Below are 26,359 nucleotides of genomic sequence, written 5' to 3' on the forward strand. Positions count from 1 at the left end.
ATAAATGGCAAAACCACGATTCATTTATACTTAAACCTGAATTTTTAAGTAAAAAAAAAAAAAAAACCAAAACCACAAACCCGAAGAGTCATTTTACTCCATTTTTACTTACCACTGCCTCCATATCTGAAATATTTGGTGGTGCATAGGTTGTTTGTACCATAAACTTGTGTTTACTCTTCTCATTTGGGTCATAGTCAAAAGGCTGCAACATTACTGTTCAAAAGAAAAAATAATGCATAAAACTGTGATTCTTCAGCTAATCACTGTAACAAGTATGCTATCCGCTTTAGATGTGCTTCTCACTGAAGACGCACTGAAAGTCAAAATGTAAAGGCAGTGTTGAAAATAGAGCAGATATACACTGTAGCAACAGGTACTGAGAGGAGAGACCTTAAGAAGTTTTCAGTCTGGCGTAGCTGACATGATTATTTCTGTAATTACTATAGCTAAAGGACATTTGATATACAAGTATGAACAAACAGAACCTGTAAGGCAGACAAAAAAAAAAACCCTTAAGCAAACACCACAGGACTCTTCTTTGAAATAAACACATTTTATGATTAAGAGAATGTAAAGTTAAAGAATTGTAGCATGCATTATGATAGTTACTCAGGGGAAGAAAGAAAAAATAGAGAGCAAATCTACATTAGGTAGACCACCGAGAGCAGCAGGGCAAGTTCAACTGACTCTCAAAGATATATTAACCTAAGCTGGGAGCAAAGCTACTAAAATAATTCCATTATTTCTACAGCACTACAATACTTTTAAATGAAAGCTTTAATTACAGAAGAACAGTACCTACACTCACCAAAGTTGTACAAGGCTACCCAGGAGCACACTGTATGTTTTTTCACCATATAGCGGTTGTCCAGGTCACCCTGGCATCACTATTTTGTGTGTGGTTTCTTTAGTCCAAAGGAACTGAAATAATATGTCTCTAATACAGACCAGGAGACTAGAGCTTTTACAGGATACAGCTGCATGTCCAGGGGCGTAATATAAGGGCTTGCAGAAACACCTGAATACACAAAGTTTGTTATGGTAGTGTTGGGGGACTACTGAAGCAGAGGGATGGGTACACAACCAGCAGAGCCTACCTCCAACCATACTGTCTGTCTGGAGCAGACCCTGAAACAAACGATTGCGTTATCCCCCTTGTCTCCTTTCAGAGACAATTAGTTGCCTTACTCCAGATGGGGGTACAAGACCACATGAATTATATTTAAATATATCTGTATGTGGGTGTCATGGTTTCAGCTGGGATGGAGTTACCTTTCTCACTAGCAGCTGGTGTGGGGCTGTGTTTCAGACTGAGGATGAGAGTAGCGTTGATGGCACACTGATGTTTGTGGTTGTTACTAAGCAGACAAGGCCTTTTCTGCTCCTCACACCACCCCACCAGCAAGTAGGCTGGGAGCACACAAGAAGTTGTGAGGAGACACAGCTGGGACAGCTGACTCCAACTAACCAAAGGGATATTCCATACCATATGTCATGCTCAGTATACAAAGCTGGGGGAAGAAGAAGGAAGGGGAGGACATTCGGAATGACGGTATTTGTCCTCCCAAGTAACTGTTACATGTAATGGCACCCTGTTGTCCCGGAGATGGCTAAACATCTGCCTGCCAATGGGAAGCAGGGAATAAATTCCTTGTTTTGCCTTGCTTGCATGTGCTGCTTTGGCTCTACCTATTAAACCGGCTTCACCTCAACCCCTGAGGTTTTTTCCTCACTTCTGCTCTTCCAATTCTCTCCCCCATCCCAACTGGGGAGAGTGAGTGAGCGGCTGCGTGGTCCTAGTTGCTGTCTGGGAATAAACCACAACAGTGGGTACACTTGCAACTTGATCTACCAGAGGATAAGGACTCAAGAGTGAACTGTAGAGATAAATTATTTGACAGTGTACATACACTTGTCTTCCACAGAATGTGAATTCCGGTTCAGTGTATCTTTATACAAAATTAGAAGTTGAAGATTAAAAAAAAAAAACAACCAACAAAGAATTACATTTATGGAGTCCTTTCAACAGTTATCTGTATATTTACCTATTTTGCAACAATGAAAAAGCTATAGCAGAAATAGTGATTTAGCTAGAAAAACACATTGTATGCTCTGAACAACCTTCCCATATATTCTAAACCAATTCAGTCTGTAGAGTTCAATACTGCTACAGTTTTCAACAATTCAACTCTATTTTCCAAAATTATGAATCTTCATTGGATGTGTAGTTCAACATGCACCCCTTCAGACAGAGTAACTTCTTCATAGTAGGACTCAACTGTATTACTTTATAAAATACTAAGTACAGTATCAAAATTACTAGCTTGCCTTTCCAAATTCCTTGGTACCTATGAAAAAAAGTTAATTCTAAATTTAGTCACACTGCCTCCTAACTTTAGGCCTTAAATACTAGTTACAAGTTAGTTGCAGGTGTTTACTAAAGGATGGTTTTAGTTTTTTTTTTTCCTTAAATGTTACATACAGCATAATCAAAGGATAAGTGAATAACCTGAATAAGATATATTTCAAAAATAAAGCACATAAAGGAAATGCAGTATTTGACATGCTTTCAAACAATCCTATTTAGAAAGGTTTAAAAGTCAGGTTTCCTTAATCACTGGTCTCACTGTGGTTCAGAACATAACTGATGAAACTAAATGCTTCTTCCAAGTATGGATGCTATAGCAATTTATTGTTCCATCAACAGACTACTGAATAGCATGCAGTTTCCTAAAGCTAAGGGAACAGATGGAGTAACTTGAAAGATGGCAAAGCCAGCTTTCCATCATCAGAGAACTTCTTCACATGTTGGCAGAATCCCTGGATAACTAGTTAAATAACTTTATGTTCTTTGACCACTCAGTAACAGCTGAAAATCTGATTGAACTGAAAAGCAGCAGAAAAAGACAATCCACAGATTCAAAGAGTTCTTCAAGCTCTTCATGGTTAAAGTAAACATTAAAAATTTCATGAATTTATGAAGCCACAGTTTTCAACACGTTCTTGGAATCCCCGAGTAGTCCAGAGATCACTTCTAGGGGAACTGCAATGAATAACAAGCCTCTTGTTAATAGGCCTAGGTTTTCTACACAAAATAAAACTTAAGAGTAGTCTGAAAAACAGAAGGAACAACAGTAACAAGTTGTGAAAAAAGAAGAGTAACATGCTATATTCTGAAAAGAAAAATCAACAATACATGATATGAAAATAAATAGTTAATTTAGGGCATCAGGGTAAAGAAAAACAGGTCTTAGCAAATTAGTATTTTTGGAAAAAATGTATAAACATGGTTGAAGAAGGTTACCTAGTGATTCACAATTGAATGATAAACAAAATGATGGTGGACTTCCTTAAAATGACTGTTAAATCACATCTCCAACAATGAATTTAAAAACTGGCTTGACTCTGAATCAGCACGATGCATTATACCGGCTGAAGACAGCTAACACTATCTCAATATTTAGTTTTGAACACAGAGTTTCAGCCCATGGTATCCTATAGTGAATTCTTGCTGCACAACAATGTGAGAGAAATCTATTTTTAATTATATGAAAGATGAGTCAGCACTGAAAACATTCAGTTGAGAGACTGATGAGATAAAGTGGGTCACTAGAAAAATTATCTGCGCACTTGGCTTACCAAGTGACCCAAAAGAAATGATACGCTTAAGATCAAAAAGACGAAGCTGACACTTTGGGCAAGAGAACTTAATTCTGAAAAGCACTGTGGAGTCACTCTAATTTAACAATTGCACATGAAAGCAGCTTGAGGTCACTATAGCTGAACAACTGCATGAGAATCCACTAATACAGAGAAAGGGATATCAAAGAGTCCCTGCTATGGAAACTGAAGAGTCGAGCAATACGATACTGTTTCCCTTTATTGGTGAACCTGAAGCTGAAATACTGTTTACAGCTCCAGTATTTCCTCATTTAAAAAACTGAAGCATTCAAAGCATTGAAAGGATGATTTGGAACTATGAAAGCACATTTTACAATAGGCAAACGGAATATTTCAATCTATTAAATTCCCTGAAGAGAAAATCCAGCAATATCTTGATCATGATGTATGACTACTCACAGGAAAGATCCCCAATACCAGATCAAACACACAGTTAAGACAAAATGGCTGTAAGTCAAAGCTGAAGACGGAAATAAAGTAGCCTTTTGACAACTTGAATCTTGAACCAATTCTCAGCAAAATGATCTTTCATCCACAAAATGCTGGACTGTCCACGGTAAGCAATACTGAAGAGTTTTAAAGGGTCACATTCTACAGATCGTATTTGATTAGAAAACTGGCTTCTCTCCTACAAGGGAAGTTACTCTAATGTTTTAATCAATCATAAATATAAAGTTTTCTTGAGTTATTCCTTGCAACACTTGAACGTATCACCTGAAGCTACTTCTCCAACTTCTTTTAAACTTGCCAAAGGGTATAACGATATCAATCCAAAAAGCTCTGAGGATTGCTCCGAGTTTCCCTTTTGCTTTGCTACAGCTCTCCAAGGGTTCTACAAAAATCAGCTTTCTAGACTTAGGAGATCTAGGAGCTCACTCCTGTATTGCTTGTGATCTCTACAACCTATAAGACCACAACCTATAAAAAGGGTATTCCCCTTTCTCCCAGGTTAGGAAATGCGACAGGTCTAGAGAAATAAAATTTCTCTCCTCTTACAATCACCGGTTTGAGAATCCCCTTTATTCTGCAGATTCCTAACTCATTTCCCATTTTCTTGAGAATGTCTACTCCCACAATTACTAACACCTGGTCTTTTTGACACTCTACAGTACAGTATAGGATCAGACCGATACACATCCAGCTATGAAAATTCAGTGAGTTGTTAGAATGAAGTATGTAGGCCAAACCTACATGGAGTTTCACAGGAAAAAAGAAAATATTGTCTGGCTTCAGGGCTCACACTCTGCTGAAAAGTAAGGATTCTTTTTTTAATCCCCTCACGCAAAAACAGAATAAGGAGAGAGTATCTCTATAGTGCAACACGCTAGATTTCCCAAATTTAAGGGCTACAAACTGCTCCACCTACCTAAAATAAAAGAAAACGTATTTTTTAAAAAGGAATTCAGTGATTGCCACTTAACATATACTACCATGATAAATGGAAGAATTACAGAACAATAGAGTTCAGGGACCGATACTATGGTCAAAACTTGCCTACAATTATAAATGAATTATTTTATTTATTTTTTTTTAAATGCAACAAACTGTCAAATGTTAAATTTTGAAGACATCAGACCAGCCAAGCAATGCTCTACTTCAAGATATAAGCATGAATATAGCAGTCTGAAGCAAAGGTACCCTTAATGTCACTGCCCATTTCCAAATTTATTTTCTTCCTTTCAGAGAGCTGCAGATAAATGCGACAAATGGTAAGTATTTCTGTACAGCAGATTTTACATATACTATTGCAGCTCTACATCAAGTTAACATTGCACTAATGAAGGGGAACAGTTTTATTTTTAAAAAATATTTTTAAAAAGCTGACATACTTCAAATAGACTCTACGATCAAGCATTAGAGAACTTCATGAAAGGCCTAAAAACATCTAACTTACAACTGCATATATTTGTTTTTACCTGAAACAACTACAGATGATCCTGGGTCAATAATTCCACTGTTCGGCCTCACACAGTATCGACGAGGTGCTGTGGTCTTCACTTTGAAGCATACTTTTCTATCTGATGGATTTCGTAGTTTAAGATTTGTAGTTACTACATCTGTAAAGGGACCTGGAAAAAGGGTTGATTTTTTTAAATATGCACGTATCTCTGGAAAATAAATCTGTTTACACAGTACAGATTACTCTTAAAAATCTAACTTGATGGCAACAAACTTCTAAAAGGAGGTTAAATCATACACCTGTTAAGCACATATAATGTTACATGCAAAGTACACTATCACTTTAGTTAATTAATATTAATTATTAATCAATATTACGATAATAATATTATAACAAATAACTTAAATAGTATGACAGATTCAAGCTGCTGGTGCAAAAAGTTCATATAGATGTATGCTAATTTTACCATATCATTCCTAACATTTTAAATACCTAGAAGGTAATGGTCACATGCAAAAGTAAATTTTGCTGGATTTTCCCTGAAGAACAGAAGCAACACATACTTTGGAACTCTTTCAAATGTTTAAAGAAAGAAAACACTGTGATACCAAAACATACTAACTGCTCATAAGATTTCAACTTCTGTTGTGCTTCTGAGCTCCAATAGACTCGACAGAAACAGACATCAACCTCATCTTTTAAACTCAAAATAAGTGAGATGACATTCTGCTTATGCATATATTCTAACTGATCCACAGAAAAGAAGCTGTAGTTGCCATATTTATGTATTCAATGCAGTGTATTCTCTAAACTGTGTTTATGTTAAACATCAGCATAGGAATTTTCTCTAAGACTCGATGAGACAAGAGGCATAATTTCAATGTCAAGCTGCAAAAGCACGTCTTCCAACAGAGATTACCGCCACGTGATGCCATACAGTAACAGCACGAAAACCAAGTAAGGTTCACAGTGTTCCGAGCTGTGTTAATCTCCCTTATGCTTGTGTCATCTGAAAGCACGACTGCACAGGCACTAAAAGAATGTAACTTAGAAAACAGAATTTCATATGAACATGAAATTTATTCAATAATACTTCATGTGTACATTAATTTTTAAGAACCTTCTTTATCATTCTTCAAAAATTACACATTAAATTACTACAAAATAATTGTCATAAGTGTTGAAAACATGACAACTACCTTTCCATTAAAAAAACAAAGAAAGCAAACTTTAGATTAAATTGGATGAAAAATATATGTGAATAAACAAGTGGTAAGGTACAACAAAACTACTAACTGCATGAGACAAAGTAAATTCTTTTCTGAATATCTTGTTTCACAGAGGTGTCTGGACTACTCTGAAGGAAACGGTACTGGCCACTATCAAACATGTTACTACACTAAAGGGCTCACTATCTGATCCATGTCTTTGTTTCTATAACTCTCGTTCCAAATCCTTGATTTTTGAGAGTCTTAAACACTCTTGACACAACACACTAAGATACAAATCAATAAAGGACTAAAACGGGAATTACTGAGAACCAGTATACCGAGATGTGGATGAAGATACATGTGAGCTAGGTTTACATTCAACAAGACTCTTTTGAGAAAATAAGAATTGGTATTACTTGTCTGAAACTTCATTTCTAATTTGGCTTTATACAGTGGATGAAATAGTCACCCTCTCAATCCAAGCAAATTTGACAGAGCCCCCAAGAGGAAGATTTACAAAAGTACTTCAAAGTTTCCTGCCACTTGCCTCTTGATGGCTCTTGAAGGATCCAGTTGCATTTACTTATAGACTGTGATCCCAAAATAACTCTCATCACCCATACGACAAGCCAAACTAAAATCAGGCAGCTGAATACTCCTCTAAAACTAAAACTGGTGATACACTCAGAAAAGACCAAACATTTATTTTTTCGAGGTATACAAACAATTTTGAGGAAGTTATTCTAGGAGTTTTACTAATAGCCACCTAGACATTGCTTGTGCAGTGCCCAGCAGCATACAGCACCTTGGATCTGGCTTTCAAAGGTGTGGGTTGCTTTTTTTTTAATTGCAACTCTGCACAACTTGAGGAGCTCTGCTTCTCAATCTTCTCAACTACTATTACTAAGGAAATTCTGCTCAAAGGAAAAAAAAAGGTCAGTTCAGAGGCTCATTTTGAAAGGCAGAGTTGTTTCGAAACAAAACTATACTGTTCAAAAATAGCTTATTTCAAAACAAAGCAGCAGTGAATTTAGAAAATGATGATAAACTGTTTTATAAACTTTAAAAAAAAAGTTCTGTTATTTTGGGTTTTTTTGAGACATGAAAGGTCCCCTCATGCCTGCCTTCTCAAAGTGCATAATAATGAGATAGGATTCAACATACTCTTCAAATTATTCTGGTATTTGCTGTCAGTTCTAACACCACGGACAATTAGAAAAAAATAATCTGTTTTTGTTCCCCAGGTGAGATGAATGCAGTGACTTCCTTTGCATTTCCTGGATACTTCCCAAAAAAAGAGCCTTTAGCTCCGGGACATTTTTTAGTATCAGACATTTCTTTCAGAGTGGACTGAGGTCTTTTTCAAGGTCTAGAGCACCCGTCTGACAGCTTTACCTTTCACCTGCTTTCTAAAAGCTTTAAAGGAAAAAAAGAGCTCTAATAAAGCCTCTCAAGACTTGCAACCATCAGATTTAATAAATAGCTGGTAACAAACTGGTGCACAAAAGGAAAAGACGACTGAATTTCACTGTTCCTGCAGAACTCAGCTATTTTGGTAGTTCAGTGGCATACTGACAGACAGCACTGATCTGAGCATGGATGGGCAGGAGCAGACACAAGGATAGTAAATCAGAAAAAAATACCTATTACTATTCAGGGGAGCCACATGATCTAAATTAGCATGACATATCCTTCAAAAAAAGAAGCCATGCAAGAGCAGAAGAGAATTCTGGAGTTCCCATTCACACAAACATAAACACCTCCACCCTCGGGGGAGTGGGGAAATAAAGTACAAGCTGGCACTAACAACCTGAGTGCAAAAGCCTAGATCATGACTGTTCCTTGAGAAAAACAAGAGAAGCTGGGGGTGAGAGGGAGAACCAGGACGGAAAAACATTTTGGACCTTACCTCACAGATCACATCTAAACAAGGAAAAGAACAGGCAAAGATGGACACAGACATTCTGCACATGCATCACAATGGACAAATGCATGCCAACTTTATCTCAAAAAACATACAGCTACACTAGGACAGCATTACACTTTCAAAAAAAGCACCTCGCTTACTGCTTGCATGACATCCAGGCCAAAGCTGTTTTTTATTTGAGCACTTAAATCTCAGACAGGCTCATGTCTAGCTGTACCCACCACACAAAATACCTCATGAGTTCACATCTACTGTTGTTTGCCCACTACTTCCACTGTAAACTGCTTAAGACTATCTTTAATCTTATATTTGTACAACTTAAGACAATGGAGTTCTGCATCTGCAACTAGGGTTTTCAGAAGCTGTAGTAATTTAACTAATAAAATCCTCAAGCTATGCTGATGTAACCATGATGTCTAATGACAAGAGATCATTGTCTATAAACCTGTAATTTCAAACTAACAGCCTCTGGGAGTCAGAGCTACTTTAAAGGGGACAGGGAGTTCAGCAACTCACTTAGTAGTGTAAATTCAAGACATCAATTACAGTGTCTTCCTAGCATAAAAGCTGTTAGAGCGCCAGGTTATTCCAACAGTTTGAATGGAGCAGTGACAATCCGTGCTGAGATTTTTCCTTTTTGACTTATTAAGGCCTTAGAAAGGAATGACAGACACATACCTAATCACATTCAGAAATACTAGAGATTTCCGAAAACATTATACACTCAATTTCTATTCCAGCAATCTTATAGTGCAGCCATTGCAACATTAATGCCAGGGTTGCCTCTGGCAACTACGCATCTCGAACTACAGCAACTAGTGGGCAGGAAAAAATGACACAGATTCTGCAGAGCCAGTTTCCACCGATGAAACACACTGCCAAGTTCCCCAGCTTGCCACATGCTTGCCAGTTACACTGCAGTAAAACCAAAATACTATGTACTACTGGACAGGTAGGACCTGTACAGAGATCTTTTTGATCAGCGGTGTCATTTTGTCTTCAAATTCAGGTCTCCTTCAGTTCCTCAGCTCCAAAAGTCATCCTTCTACCACCTGGGATGGTCAAACATAAGGGAAAAAATAATGACATGAATATGCCTTTCTAGAGTGGGAAGGAAGAGCTTAGTAGCTCTAGTTGTTGGTAGTACAGAGTGAACATAAAGAACTTCAGAGAAGTGGACAAGTTTGGTTATCAAGAAGCTCCATTCAAAATTAGCAAGGCTGTCATAGTGCCTGTCATAGAATATGAACTCTACCTAAAATTGTGTAAGAAATTAACATTTTATTAAATCACATAAAATATTTGATAATTAGAAAGCTGGTAACTGAGTTGTACAAAAGTGAGCATGCATTATTAAACAAATTCAACAGCATTTTATATGGAATAGCTTAAGTGTTAAGTAGATTGTCCTCTTCGATTTAAGACACTGAACTGCAGCTGTTATAAAAGCTAATACCTAAGCTGACTCTGCCAGAAAGCACTCTATTTCATGCACAGAACTAAAGTTTATTTAAGCTGTAAACTGGTACAGTAAAGTGATATATTCAATCACATCTGAAAACAATTTAAGTCCACATAAGAGAGTACACAGACTGGCAAAAGGAATCCAAACTCCTTAAAACGTGCAAGTTACAGTGTTAACTTCAAAAACTATTGGGATTATATGCTTTAAGCAGGATGTTGTTTTTTCACAACTGGTTTACCACCTTTGAAATTCCAAGAGCACTTGAAACATACAGAACTCTTCAAGGCATCTGTATCAAAACAAACTCAAGCAGGGTAGTTTTCTTTCAGCACACAACAAAGTTAGGTTAGGCAGGCAAAGAAAAATCATTTACTGCATTGACAGTTTGAGTCCTCATGAATGAGAAAGGACTTAAAAGTCAGCAGGATAAAAACTAGCAGTAATATTATAAAGACAGCAAGACAAATTTCGAGAACAAGTTAACTGACTTATGATAGACCTGACAGGAACAGAGTAACGTCTCCATCAACTCATTCTGCCAGAATTAGAAGTAACAACAGAATAAAGAAAAAGTAAATTAAATTAACATAGCCCCACGCAATCTAGTTCATATAATATAATAAATAATTTTTTAATTAGTCCAAACTTCAGTTGTTTTTCCTTCCCATCATTTGGCATAGCAATCACAGAATGGCTGAGGTTGGAAGGGGTCATTTGGACTTTGGAGGTCATTTCAGCCAAAGCACCTGCTCAGGCATGGACACACAGAACCAGCTGCCCAGGACCATGTCCTGACAGCTTCTGAGTATCTCCAACGATGAAGAGTCCACAGCCTCCCTGGGCAACCTGTGCCAGTGCTCAGTCATCCTTACAGTAAAAAAAAAGGCGTTTCCTGATGTTCAAACCTTCTGTGCTTCAGGTTGTGCTCACTGCCTCTGACCCTGTCACTGAGCCGCCTCTGACAAGAGTCTGTCTCTGTCCTCTTTGCACCCTCCCTTCAAGTATTTATACACGTTGGTAAGACCCCCATGAGCCTTCTCTTCTCCAGGCTGAGCAGCCAACTCTCTCAGCCTTCCCTCATAAGAGAGATGCTCCAGTCCCTTCATCATCTTTGTGGCACTTCACTGGACTCTCTCCACTATGTCCATGTGTCTTTTATAATGGGGAGCCCAGAACTGGACCCAAGCACTCCAGCTGCTGTCTCACCAGTGCTGAGCAGAGGGTGACTTTCTGGCAACACTCCTCCTGTTCCAGCCCAGGATACCATTGGCCTTCTTTGCTGCAAGGCCACATTATTGGTTCGTGGTCAACTTGGTGTCCATCAGGACCCCAAGGCCTTTTCTGCAAAGCTGCTTTCCAGCTGGTCAGACCCTAGCCTGTACTGGTGCACGCGGTGGTTGTTAACTCCTCCCCATGCGCAGAACTTTGCACTTCTTGTTGAATGTCACATCTGCCAGCTCCCTCAGCACTCCTGGGTGCATTCCATCAGGGCCCATGGACTTAGGTATGTCCAGTTTACTTAAGTATTCCCTCACCTGATCACCTTCCACCAAGGGTACCAAAAGAAAGATGTCTAAAAGTGAAAGACCATTCTGTGTTCTGTAGTGAGCCAAAAATACCTTGACTGTCAGATAAGAAAACGAATCTTAAAATATATACAAAGCACTTAATTGCTCCAAATGAGATTTTATCGTACTTTCTGAAAAAAGCACAGGTGACACAGATGACGCAAAAGAAAGTGAAAGGAATGTTGTTTATTTCCATAAATTAGTTTTAAGAAATTAATATTCAGACCTCTGTGAAAACAATCTGAGGAGAATCCATGACATGCATTGCCAATGAACATAATTCCTTCTTCTTGAAATACCAAAACCATGGTCATTCAAATACCTTCTTCAACTGGAAGAAAAATTCTGACTCTAACAGATCACCTATGTTAAAATTATTCACGGTCTATGAAGCATAACAGCTTAGGTTTCATGGATTAATACTTCAACATTAGAGGTCTGAATGATCAGGAATTATCAGTGGATGAAGGCGCAAGATTAATAACACCTACAAATAACCATGGCTCTCAGGTAGATATCCATATGTTAGAGCAATAATACATAAATCTTTCACTTCTTATTCTATGCGGGCACGTGAGAAATAGTTATTAGTTTTATCATCAACTTGCATGTAAATGTCAGAATGCAAAAAAGGCTTTAAATAAGAAAGCTGACACACCTCAATGTCCACAGCTCCTGAAGGCTGATTCTACGCTAGAACTGTTTACCACAGGTAACATCATATTTCATCTGAGCTCCCCACAATGACATGCTGTCAGCATCCATGCTGATGATGCATCTGTCAAAGATTTTTGCCTTCTAAAAAATGCTGAGACAATGCCCATTTTTTAATCCTAAAAGAGCTCATCCTCCTCTGTCAAAGGAGCAACTGGAGCCTATATATGGCTATGCAGCTTACTAGAGGTGCTTGTGCTTATGCTGGCATGCATGCTTTACTGGGGGCTGGTGTAAGAGAAATGGGAATTGAAACCTTTTCCCTGCCATTCTGACAGAGGAAAGACAGGAATACAATGCAGTGGTATTTCAAAGCAGACAAACAAATGATTTTTTTCCTTACATTTTTTTTCTGAATCAAAATTTCATATTCCCCCCAGCTAGTTACTGACCTGTTGCTAGTGGCCAAAAAACACAGTAAAAATGCAATAAGCATCTATCTCAAGGGTAAAAACACAGATCATTACCATGAATTCTGGTAAAGAGAACATTATCTACTTTATATATTAGACAAAATACAGACTAAAAGGAGATTGTCCTGCATTTAATGTCAATTATGGACAACGGTTTCTTTAGCCTCGACAACAAAAAACACTATTAGTAAGATGGCACAACATGGAATAACTTCACCCAAAAATATTAATGCCTGTATTTAGCTTAAGCCTTATAAATCTAGCAGTCTGAGTCCAATTCAGTCTATTCTTGATATTTTTGTTATTGAAAGAGTGTCATTACTAAAGAACTGTCAATGCTGCTAACACCAAAGGCATGTTTGTTTACTTAACCTTCACATTATTGTGAATTCCTTACTTCCAATTTACCTTTATGTGGCTACATTGTTATTCTTGACAAATATACATTATGAGCATACTAAAATTGGGAGCTCATAATTCCACTAGGATAAAGTCTTAAGAATCTAACAATATGTAGTATTCTTCCCAAAGCACTCTCACCGCTGAAATAACAAGAACAGTAGAAATACTTTCCTACTGCTAAACAGGAACATTTAAAACAGAAAATAATCCCCAAAGTCCTGAAACAACTAAGTAACAAGCAGTCTTTCAGTACAGATGCATTATTAACAATTTAGTTCAGTAAGGGCCATGGTATAAACCCTTCCTGCTGGAGCAACTATTCTCTTTACTTGCATAAGGCAGGATAACTAATGAATTTGGTAATTACAGAGGGTCTTAGATTTCAAAGAATACTAGCAGATTCGAACAACAAAACTAAATAAACATGGAACTTGCTCTGTATTTTAACCTGCTATAGCTTACAAAAGGTCTCAGTGATGCTGAAAAGCATGCATCTGCTGTTTAAAATATGCAAATATTCAGCAGCTTAAAATATGCATGCATCCTCAAATACTACATTTCCAATTGGATACACCTTTCCGATCTGAATTGCAACATACAAGATACTCTTCAAACTCTATAGCAGTAATCAGAATACTTGTAATCATCTCAGATGACAGCTGTAGTGGCACACAGAAAAAAAATCAGTCTATCCACAGAAGACCTGACCAAAAGCTGTTACCCAGCACTTTTCCCAGTGTGCTCCAAGAAATGGGTATCAGAGGCCAGATTCAAACACTAAACAGAACACCAGAGCCCTTGTGGTTTTCATAGGTTTCCTTGCAAGTAGTATCCCAAGAGTGCAACAAAGTAACTTTAAAAACAAATTAATTTCACAGTTCTCCAGTGTGGGCAAAAGCCCAGAAAGTTCTTTTTAATAAAACCCAAACTGTTTCAGGTGTTTGACTGTCAGATGGTGTCCAACCTCAGCACACAACACAGAGCTCGGTCTAAACAGAACTATACATCAGACATTAAAATTTCCTACAGACAGGTCTAGCTAATACTGGACTACCTCTCAAAGACATGAACAGCTCACTTCAATTTCAGGGTGACCTTTCATTCTCTGGAAGCACAGCCTACAGGTCTCCATTTCTCAAAGCTCCAAAAGCCAAGTACAGCACATCCTACAGTCACTCAGGAAAAGAAACACCTGCTTTAAATAAAAGCTGCATTCAGTTGCAGTCTCGTCACTCAGGCAGGATCACAAACTCCATTCCCTCATTACCTTCATACTACAGCACCGAGCTGAACTAATGCAGCCATGCTTCCCAGGACCAGTCAGCTCACTTAAACAGAAGCAGCTGGAGTTCTAACTTAAGCTGTAACATGGAATACTTCTAATAGCTGTCTAGTAGACGTCCAACTTAAAAACCAAGCAGTTTTTACTCTCATTGGGTCTACTAGACTTAGTGGCCACATTAACATCATACTATTAACATGTTAAACCTGACAAATCAACATCATACTCCTATGAATTACTAGGTTTAAGTCACATATGGAGCATTTACTCCTATGATTACGATTTTTGAATTTATGAACACCCCTTTTTACAAAGAAAAAAAACACTAAACATGTATCTCAGCCAAGCTATTCTAACATCTTCAAATGTAACATGAAATACCAGCTTCTAGCTTAAGGACATGATTAGGTACCACCATTGTCCTACCAAACTAAGAACACTGTAACCTCATAACATAGGAGAAGCCTTCTAATGTCCACACGAAACAAAACATTTTGTAAGACGGTATCTGATGAATTTAAAACTATTTTTGCCCACGTAATTTTTAGAAGGTTGGTTCAGACTGACATGATTCAGATTTGAAACTCAACTAGTTTCTGCTGATCTAAATACATTCATAGCCACGTGATGCCAATTCATTTTTGTACTAGTCCTACCCTTTAGCTTACATAGCTTTTCTTTTCCCCAGTGCTCACCTCTTCTGATATATTTATAGATAGCAATCAGATCCCCTTTCAGTCTTCATTTTGCTAAGATAAATAAGCCAAGCTATTCTACTTCACTTATGTTATTAACTTTTTCTTCGCACCATTCCCATTTGGGTTCATTTTCTCTCACTAGGCGCTGCCAGGGATGCATTCAGACAAAGCTTCATCAATGCCATAAACCTTCACATTAATACTTCCCTCACTACAAAACTACAGTCCCATATTCTCCTTGTTTCATGATTTGTCACACTCGCAATAAACAAGTGATTAAGTACTATTCTCTAGTTTTACTCCTTCATCACTTCCAAGTAAAATGAGAAAACAGCAGTTCTATTACTAGCACGCATCAAATGAACAAAAAAAATTTGTACATCACATCTCCTAACTTTGCATTATCGATGAGCTCTACCAGCACAGTCCTGCCCATACCAAAGTCACTAGTGAAGATACTAAATGAAGTTCAAACACATCCTTTAGAAATGTCCCTATTAAGCTTCCAATAGCCCAACAGCTGTACTGCAGTTTATTTTATAGCTTGTCCCTTCTCCACCTTATATTTTTCCACTAAGCTCTTACCTGCAAGTTAATTAATAATTTTGCAGATACGAAACATACAGAAGACGGTGAGGTAATTAGAGACAGCCAGTGTGGCTTGACCATGGGCAAGTCGTGCCTGACTAGTGGCCTTCTACAATGGAGTGACTGCATCAGCGGACAAGGGAAGAGCTAGGGATGTCATCTACCTGGACTTCTGTAAGGCCTTTGATATGATCCTGCCCAACATTCTTACCTCTAAATGGGAGAGGTATGAATAAGGAACCGGCTGGGTGGTCATGTCCAAAGACTTACGGTCAATGCCTCAATGTCCAAATGGAAACTTGCAGCAAGTGGTGCCCCTCTAGGTCCATACTCAGACCAATACTATTCAATGTCTTCCTCAGTGACACAGTAGAATTGAGTGCACCCTCAGCAAGTTTGCAGATTACACCAAGGTGAGTGTGAGGGAAGGGATGCCATCCACAGGGACCCTGACGGGCTTGAAGGGTGGGCTCATGTGAACCTCAACGTTCAACAAGGCCAAGTGCAAGGTCCTGCACCTATGTCAGGGCAATACCCAGTATCAGTACAGACTGGTGGACAAACGGATTGCGAGCAGCCCTGCAGAGAAGGACTTGGGGATACCAGTGGATGAAAAACTGAACATGAGCTAGCAATGTGCACTTGCAATAGAAAGCAAATCATATCCTGGGCTGCATAAATAGAAGCAGAGCCAGCAGGTTGAGGAAGGTGATTGTTCTGCCCTACTCTACTCTCATGACAGACCCCACCTGGGCACCGCATCCGGCTCTGGGATGCCCAGTACAAGACGGACATGGAACTGTTAGAGTGAGGTCCAGAGGAGGGCCACAAAAAACGTCAGAACACTTCTCCTGTGAAATAAGGCTAAGACAGTTAGGGTTGTTCAGGCTGGAGGAAGACTCTGGGGAGGCCTTGTTGCAGTCTTCCAATATATAAAGCAGGCAGGCAAGAAAGACAAAAACTCTTTACCAGGGCCTGTAATGACAGGAGAAGGGGCAACAGAGTTAAACTGAAAGAGGGTAGGTTTAGATCAGACATACTGAAGATATTTTTTTATGATGAGAGTGGTGCAATAGTGCGACAGGTTGCCAAGAGAAGCTGTGGATGCCCCATACTTGGAAGCATTCAAGGTCAGGTTAGATGGGGCTTTGGGCAACCTGATCTAGTGAAAGGTGTCCCTGGCCATAGGAGGGGAGTTGAACTAGGTGATGTTTAAAGGTTCCTTCCAACCCAAACCATTCTATGATTCTACGAAATACTGTAATGACATCAGTAAATCCAGTGTTAAGATGAGATTTTGTCTGGGGGTTGCACACAGAAGAGACACAGAAAAAAAGAAGAGATACAGAGAGAGAGAGAAGGAGGTCTCAGATCAGACTGACATATTCTACCTGGGACATTCATGCTGAATTTTATTCCATGTTCCATTTTCCTCCATGTCTTTAATTATTCTTTCCTCTAAGGCTTTGCATACTATCAAGGTCAGGCCTATTCAAGCACTGAAGTGTCAAATTAAGAATTACTCCAAGTGAGACCACATTTTCAGAAATGCAGGAGTGAAAAATTCTGATGTGACTATCTTTTTAAAATTCAGGCAAACAATAATTTACAATAATAGAGTCATTTTGCTGATTTATTTTTTATTTTGATATATTAGCTTATACGCACTGATCTGGCTCATCTGACGATAAAAGTCTTGTAATTTGACAACTTTCACACTGGAAAATGTAATAATCACTGACTAATTATATAAGTATTTTTTTTCCATTTTACACACAGCAAGTTCTCTCCAGCAGCCTTTTCCAACTTGAATTTATGGCTTGTAAGCTGAGCATGTAATAACCCTTTAATGACTGATGGTCACAAAGATCTGGTTAACAAGCATCTCCCAAAGACAAAGTTGACCAGAAAGTACAACATATTCACATACCACAGTCAACTGAAACAGGAACGATTTATAATACCACAATGGACAGTCAGTGCACTAAATATGCAGACCTGTTAACTGATGCATAAAACAGCCCCTCTTTTTCACACTAAGTTTCTACTTTTCAACTTGGCTTTGAACAATGGTACAGTTTTCATGTCTAATACGGTATTTTTTACAATATTAATAATGACGTCTTACAGTGATCTAGAACACTTGCTTAGGCTATCAACACACAGAATGAGTGGGCACTTTATACTAATTGACAATGTAAAGGTGAAGCTTTTATATCAATGAGTACACAGGAAGTACAAGACCGCGAGGTTTATACATTAAATGTTTAGATAGTGTTTCTCTGTTTAGTAATATTAAGTAAAATAGAGTCTTACAAATTGCAGGTAAAGGACAAAACTTTCAAATCTTCACTGCTGTATACCTCTTATCATCACAAGAAAATCTTCCATTATTCAATCTTAAAACAAATGGCAAACTAGGTATGCCAAAATATCATCCAACACCTATAATAACACCTGACTTGACAGATCAATACAACTCCCTTTCTATTAGTCAAATGAAGTCTAACACAGTGGTAGAGACATATGTATTAACATACTATCACCTCATAAACAACACCTGGTAAAAAAAAAAAATTATCTTCCTTTCTCTTCCTCAACACATTTCCACCAATCATTTTGTGTCTCAATTTTGACTAATACCTATCATTAAAAAAAAAAAAAACCAAACATTAAAATACTAACAAGTATTATTACATTTGAGCCAGGAAAAAATGGACTCAAGTACAGATATATAGGAATAGTAAACAATTCCTGGAATCCTTCTTGGAATAAAAAATAAAAAAAAAAAAAAAGTCCAAGACTACTTGTTGAATACTGAGTCATTCTATGGGATGTTCAATCTTTGTCATTACGCAATACTCAGCCAACAAAAATATTAACTTGAATGGAATCACTTCAAAGTATCTAAAAGCCACACTGTGTTAGTAATCCTTTACAAACAGTTTTTCCCCTCTGCACTCCCATTGTTTAGTTTCAAAAATTCCCTTGAATGAAGATACCAGAAAACTGACATACCAATTGCCTTTTTTTAACCTATCTTAGAAAGCTGGGATATCACAAATTTGCTGGTACTCAGAATAGAGTGAACACAGGCATAAAATCTGACATAATCAAGGCACACAAGTAAGGCAGCGAGATCACATTTGAGGACTTCAAACCCTGCCTACACTAAAAGATATCCTGGGCCAATTCTGGCAACAGACCTTGAGGGCAGGGGATGTATTTAACATTGAGCTATTTTTACCTTTAAATTCCACCTTCTCGATTTGCAGCAACACATAGCCTGCAGCTTTCAATGTTACCAATAGCAGCGTAATGATTACAAAATAATCTACAGCAATATTTCAGTGTTATTTAAAAGGTCGTTGAAATCTGCATTTCAGAATGAGCCGTAATACTTAAGTGAAGTGCTCTCTACCTCACCTGGAAAGAGTCAGTATACCAGCCGATAGCTGATTTTATACACTAACAATCCTAGATCATGAATCAGATTAATAATCAGAAATTAAACATCATCTGTTATACTGACCTCTCCCACTAACTCAAACCATCAAGGGGAAAATTTATTGCACACAGACATGCTCAAAAGTTGATTTTTGTTTGCTTACTTGCTCACTTATTTCTAGCCTCGAGGTTACAGAAAAAAAGTGTGCCTCATTATTTTGAGATGTTTACAAAGGTAACATAACTCAATTTCACACACTTGTAAGCAAAAACTTGAATAAAGGATATCACTTTAGAATATTCAGATGGTTTTATGTCTGACTATAGTAATAGTCAGACACCTCTGAATCACATGAAATTCAAATTCTGAACACTGTCTACTAATCTTCCAAGGCTCATCAAATCAACTAGTGTTGATTTCAATTAGGTATTGCAGAAGCATGTCTTATGACTGATTTAAAGATTTGGCAAAGGTTTTTAAAAAAGGACCATCATCTAAGACCAACTTAAAAACACATTACTTAGAGTGGCAAAACTGGCTTCTTTGACTTAAAGACGACCGCGTTTCCATAGACAGCCTAGAAATCTTTTAACTGAAAACTTCAAGTTTCGCTATCTAACTACAGAACTGTTAAAAAATTTATTAAATAAAAATGTATTTACTCACAAGCAACCAATTCCAGATTACCATAATCTTCACTAAACTAGAGCTACAGACAATGATTATATGCACGAGTCACGTGAAAAAGACCACAATAAGAAGCAGAGGATGTTCCACCTTCCAAATTAGTTGCTTTTAAGCATCTCATGTTTCAATTCTTCCTATCCAGTCCTGAACAAACCCAAACAGCTTCAGATTTGAGAAGCTAAACAAAATACATTAGACTAAAATATAAAAGAAAGCTAACCTACAGGAGTAATATGGCTGAAGACCTGGATACAAGAACCACAAGGCAAATTCTCAATGCACCATATTGAGTCTCTGAAAGTGGTATCACGTAGTGTATCAACTGCCTCTTAATTTCACTACTTTTAAGTACAGTTTTTCCCCTTGTCACATTTGCACAACACTCTGAAAAGTACTTTTTTTTTTTGTGGTTTTCCTTAGGTATTCCTGATAGTTCCAGAATCCAAAGAAACCTAGCTACCGTAGAAGCAGAGGGAATTAACCATGATCCAAAACACTATTAATAACTGAAATTTCTAGGAATGCAAAGTACTATAATAACAGGATTCAAATCTTTTGGTCACCAAGGGAAATATGTAATGTGCTAGCCACCATGGGACATATTATTTAGACTCCCCCCCCAAGATGTGTGGAATAAAATTCCTAATAAATGTATTATAGACGTTATTTTTGCTGACCAAGTCAATTAAAAAAACAAAACAAAACGACAGTTTCATCAGACAATGATGAATTTAAAGCCTTTTCAACAACCCCTTAAGATAAGCCCTATGTACTTTTTAAATTAAATCACTGTTTGCACAGGGTCGTACTAACACATTTCACTGTTACCCTAAAGGTCAGCAAATCCATTATAAGTTCCTGAGTCAAGAAAACCAACAAAACTATTTGTCCAGTTCAGATGTTTAGACAAACTGTATCTCTGTTACATACACATCAACAGTATTAAGTCAATAATAATAATGGATAATTGTCCCAATAAAATAACCTTGAATAACCAGCTGCACTGAAAAAATAAGTCATTTTTTTAAACCAAGTTGTGTGATTTTCCTATACTAAGTTACACTTATTCCAAGTCATACATTCTCTTACTAACCTATTACTTCTTAAAAGATAACACTCAGAATTTCCTTCTGCCAATATTGTATTATTTAATGTAGTACTTAAGAACTGAATTAGCTTGTGGCCCACAAACCTTTTTAAAACACCTCAGAATAATAAGCAGTTAGAAAATATTTGAGAGTGCACTCAATGCTCTCTCAATAGATAGCTCTTTCTATAGTATATTACTGTAATATTATAGTAATAGAGAGTGCTTTCCATAGAGTATTAAGACTGCAGTCTCATTATGCTTCAGATTTTGCTTTTGCTTAGTCTGCTCTACAGAAATTTTCCTAATATATGCATTAGCCTGAAACCAAAGTTTATGGTTAAAGAACATTTCATGCTCTAAGTACATAAACACAAAGCACAATAAAGATCACTTACTGACAATGGCTTCATGCAGACAGAATTTCTTATCTAGTAGTTATTCTATATTCCCTGTATCAACACTTTGTTTCATATCACATAAATATGGCTTACTTTTAGCTTGAAGACAGATCAACATTTGAAAGCTTTGTATTAGACACTTTTTAATCTGATAAAAAATTTAAAATAAAATAATTTAATTTAAAAAAATCATGCATTTTCCTCCAACCTGTTCTTGCAATAAGAATACAGTGTATTGAAATCTGAGTGCAGCCAGACCTGGCAGCATTTTAACAACCAACACAGAAGTGAAAAAGGTAAGTTCCCACTATGGTTTTGACCCTGTCTATGAATTTGCCATTTAAAAATTGAAGCTATCAAGAAATTAATGTGTGTGATCAGACAGATTTTAGTTTTTAATTGATCTAATGGATCAATAAAACAAGTACAGTTTGTTGAAAATCTCTTCGATAAACCAGACTTAAGCTTTATTTCTAAAACCCAGGCCAGCCAAAGGTATTTTGGGGGAATACAGCGTTCTTCTCTAATGCAAACATTAATTTGATCTAGTTATCCATTTAAAGATGCTTATAACATCATAAATTGCACTCTGTCCCTCTAAAACAATGAAAATGAGTCTACTAAAAAAAGGAAAATAAAATAGAAATGTTTACAAGATTAGGCAAGTACATGTGCTGACACTAGTTACAAAATATTAAAACGTAAGTTCAGATAACATTAACTGCTTTAAAAAAATCTAATATTGCTGATTCTAAATCTGAAATGTTCTGAGATTTTTCTCAATGCCTCTTACGGGTATAAAATATAATCACAGGATACTACTGGAAACTACTTATTCTGTCATGCTTTTCTTTATGCCCTTACCTTTCAACGATCTTTGGAAGAGCCTTTCTTTTCACAACTAGCTAATTTATTAGGAGAGAAAAACTCCCACATGATAACCGCACTAACTGGGACCTATTTTGACAGCAGCATGTCATGCCGGTCACAGTCATGCGGTCGGCACGCAATATCCAACACACAGAAACTTCTGAAACACACAGATTCGTTTCCCTCATTCCCAAGAAAGGAGCTAGCTGCCTATTTACGTACCGAGAACCTGTCTGAAAGATGACAATTTGGGGGTAAAAGGGCGGGGAGTCATTTACCAGGCCAGCGGGCCAGGCTGCACCGGGCAGAGCGTGCGAGTGCCTGCACATCGCCCACTCGCACACCCCTGGAGTGATGGTACAAAACCGCACCAGCCCCCGCGGGGACACCGGCGGGGCAAGGGCCGGCCTCTGACAGGCGCCCACAGCCGGCCCTCCGGGGCGAGGAAGGAGGAAAAGGCCGGACCTGAGGCAAGTTTTCCCCCTTCCCGCTCCCCAGCACGGCGACAAGGCTTCCATCGCCTACTTCGGGGCCTCTCCTACGCGCTGCAGCCAGAGGGAGACCTCACGGAGAGGGATCGGCGGCCACAGAAATGACAGGAGAGTGACTCCCCCTTCCCCGGGCCCCGCTACTCCAAGGCCGGGCCTCCCGAGCGGAGCAGTGACACGGCAACGGCCCCGCCGGCATGCAAGGGGACCAGCGGGAGCGGGCGGACTGGCACACCGGCGGGGGCTGGAGGGCGGGGGACGTGGGGGGCGGCCGGACGGCCCCCTCAGCGCCGCGCCCGGTAGAGCGGGCGGGGGCCCGCCGGGGCCGCGGACACGCTCTCGAGTCCCCACGGGATCCCAAGATGGCGGCGGCCGAGCCCGTTCACCGGCTCGGAGGCGCCCCCCCCACCCCACCCCTTCCCTCCCCTCCGACGGACCCGGGGCGGGCAGGGCCCGGCACCGCGGCCCGGCGGAGGAGGAAGGGGGGGTACGACGAAGCGCCTGGAGGCGGCCCAGCGCCGAGGCGAAACGGGACACCCCGCCGGGGCTGGGTCGTCCCGCTGCCCCCCCGGCAACTCCCCTTCCCCGGGCTCCCCCCCTCACCTTTGAATTTGAGGTCGGTGGGCGGATCGAGCACCAGGATCTGCTCGTGCTTCGCCAGAGCCCCGGCGGCCGCCATCTCGCTCTGCTCGCTCCGGCGGGAGGAGGAGTGAGGGGAGGAGGCGGAGGCGGGGCGGGAAGGGGAGGCCGGGCGGCGGCGGTGGCGCCGCTCCCTCGCGGCGGGCGGGCGGTGGCTGCGGGCGCTGTCGCCTGCCGCTGCGCGCGCTGCCGCCCCCAGCCCCACGCGACTGCCTCAACGGCCGGCCCTCAACGGCGGGCGCGAAGGCGGCGGCAGGCGCGGCCCCCCCGCGCGCATGCGCCCGCTCGCAGCGCGCGACTCCCCGGCCCTTGACGCGCCGGCGGTTGGAGCGGGACCCCGCGGTCCGGACCGGTCCTGTCCTCACAAGCGGTCCCGGCTGGAGCCGCCGGGGCCAGGAGCAGCGGCACACACGGCTCGGGTTCCGATCGGCGGAAGAGGGAGGGCGCCGCTAGCTCGGCCGTTCGGGCCGCTGGGGGAACTACCGCTCCCGGCGTGCGGCGCGGCGGGCGGGCGCGGGGAGTGCCGGGAGTTGTAGTCTGTGAGGGACGCGGCCTCCCCGCGAGGCCCATGGGGCTGTGGGGAAGCGCTGCCCTCACCGCCTGCGGATGGTTTGGGTGGCCCTTCCCTTGAAGCTGGAGGAGGGAGGGCGGAGCCTGGGTGGTGATCCCTGAGGGGCAGTTGGGAAAGGGAGAGTGGCAAATTGGGCAAATAGTCTCAAACGCCCCATGGCCACGTTTGAGGGTGGCTCTTGTTTGTGTCCGGGCTGCTCACAGGTGAGGCTTGAGGCGTCTGAGCCAGCTCCCAGCTGCTGTCAGGTACTCACATCCGAATGGCTGCGGCCTGGTCTAAAGGCAGCTCCACCACCCTGCCAGGCAGCAGACGGGTACTGAGGTGGATGGGCCTGGCTCTCAAACAGGCCTGGAAAGCATCCAAAAAATCTCCTTGAGAAGGAAAATTGTCATTAAGTGAAGGCTTAGCAATATTAACACAGAGTCAATGTTGAGCGAGATTGAGCTCTTGCAAAACCTGAATGAGAAATAAGAGCTATTATTTATCTGTAGACAGGAACACGGGGTATTTGCCATCCTTCTCACTTGCACTTTTTGTCAGACACAGTGTTTTCACAGTAGGCCTTTTCATGAATACCATACTTGTCAAGCGGATGGTGCATCTTGGGATATTTGAATACACCAATGATAACCAAACAAGAAAAAACAGATAGACAGCCAAATCCCTCTGAACCTTGATGATTCATGTGTCCTAAATCTACTTCTGAAGAATCTGGCTGTAAGATACACAAGTTTGTATTCATGTGAGGTTGAAGTACAGGCAACGGAAATGAAGTCAGAAGGATTAACACATTTATTTTTTCTCTCTTGCAATCTGGTGTAGGTATGCTAAGAACGTGTGTAGGGACATAATAACCCATTTGAAAAATATGTCCTGATAATAAATACATTGAAATGACTTAAATGCTCTACTTTCAAAATCAGCTCATGATAGTAAGACTTGTGAATCACATGATTTCTTTGGTGAATACCTGTACCTCAGCCCCAACCACAAAGGAAGGGTTTTGAGGCCATTCAGCAGGGGAGACCCTCTAAGTAATTTAGGTTCAGGCTCTGCCTTGGCTCCAGCAGAGACTTCATCCACTATTTTGGCTGCCTGCCTCTCCTCCAGGCCTGCCACCGTCACGCCTGCCTACTTCGGCACTATTCTCCAGGCCTCTCTTGCCGACAGCAGACATCCGTGTAACTTTTAATACCGTCAATGACTGAAGAAGAAATAAGTGAAGAAAGCTGTAGAAAAGTACTTCAGAACAGTTTTACCTCATTGGAATTGGCTTCAGTGGGTGGAGTTACATGGCATATATGTGAAAATGTTGCTACAGGTCTGCAACTATTCTGGCTGCAGTTTTCCTGCTACAGACTTGTTTTATGATGCGCATAAAACAGCATCTTAAATGACATCCTTTATTTACAGTGCAATATTTAAAAATACTGTCTGGTGGTTTGCTGGGCTTTGTTAGCAAAACCAAGGTTCCACTCTGTTTATGCATTCTTGGTATCTGGAAAATAAACTGGAAGACAGAGGAGTTTTTTCTGTCCTAGTATATTTTTTTCTTCTTCTGTTAACACGGACACTTAGTCTATTACCTCCACTCTGTTTCTGTTCATGAATCCACCAAAGATTAAGCCACAATGTACACTTCTCAGAAATAATAGTTCAGCTTCAGAATTACCTGGTGATTATGTACCAGAACTTCTGGGTCTCGGCTTGCAAAGAATGGGGAACAGCTGCAAAATACTAAATGCCACCAAAGGTTCTGTCTTTTCTCCTTTTAATGGGGTTTAAAAATAACAGTAAAGAGTACAAATTCAAAAGAAGCTTCCTCTATGCAGATTTAGAAGACAGAAATACCTCTGTTTTTTAATTCTTTTATACATCTCTTTTTAATCCTTATCACTAGCATATTGAGAGGCAGTGAATGAAGACAGGGCACAGCCTGAAGTACGCTGTGGCTCACAGAGGGAGCATCGCAGCATCACTGAGGCTGGAGGGGACCCCAGGTGGGCCGTAGTTCAATTTCCAACTCAAAGCAGGGTCAAAGCTGGATTCAGGCCAGGTCACTCAGGCCTTTGTGCTGTGGGGTCATTAAAATCTCCGAGGACAGAGATTTCACATCTCTGCCCCTGCCCGGGACAGCCCAGCTCAGTGCTTGCCTGTCCAGCTTCAGTCTGCTCATTTTGTGTTATAGTAATGGCAAAGTTAGTACATAAACATTGAGTGGGTGGATTAATGGAAATTATGTATGAACATGTTTTTTTAACGTAGTCTTTGTTGTTGCTTGAACACATTGAGAATCTTAATAATGCATTAATCTGT

At 40.1% G+C, this 26,359-nt stretch overlaps 1 protein-coding gene across 1 annotated transcript in view; it reads right to left on the reverse strand.

The window, feature by feature from the left end:
* Positions 1-23,741, reverse strand: part of VAPA (VAMP associated protein A) — a 32,445-nt gene extending 8,704 nt beyond the window's left edge. Inside the window, exons 1-3 of the mRNA XM_074576630.1 lie at positions 23,437-23,741; positions 5,601-5,753; positions 113-216 (exon numbers count right to left, since the gene is read on the reverse strand). Coding sequence (XP_074432731.1) covers positions 113-216; positions 5,601-5,753; positions 23,437-23,512 — 333 coding nt within the window. The 5' untranslated portion in view covers positions 23,513-23,741. The remainder of the gene's footprint in view (positions 1-112; positions 217-5,600; positions 5,754-23,436) is intronic.
* Between the last annotated feature and the right edge of the window lie 2,618 nt (positions 23,742-26,359).

This window comes from Larus michahellis, chromosome 2 (genome assembly GCF_964199755.1).
Source record: "Larus michahellis chromosome 2, bLarMic1.1, whole genome shotgun sequence".
Classification (NCBI taxonomy): Eukaryota; Metazoa; Chordata; class Aves; order Charadriiformes; family Laridae; genus Larus; species Larus michahellis.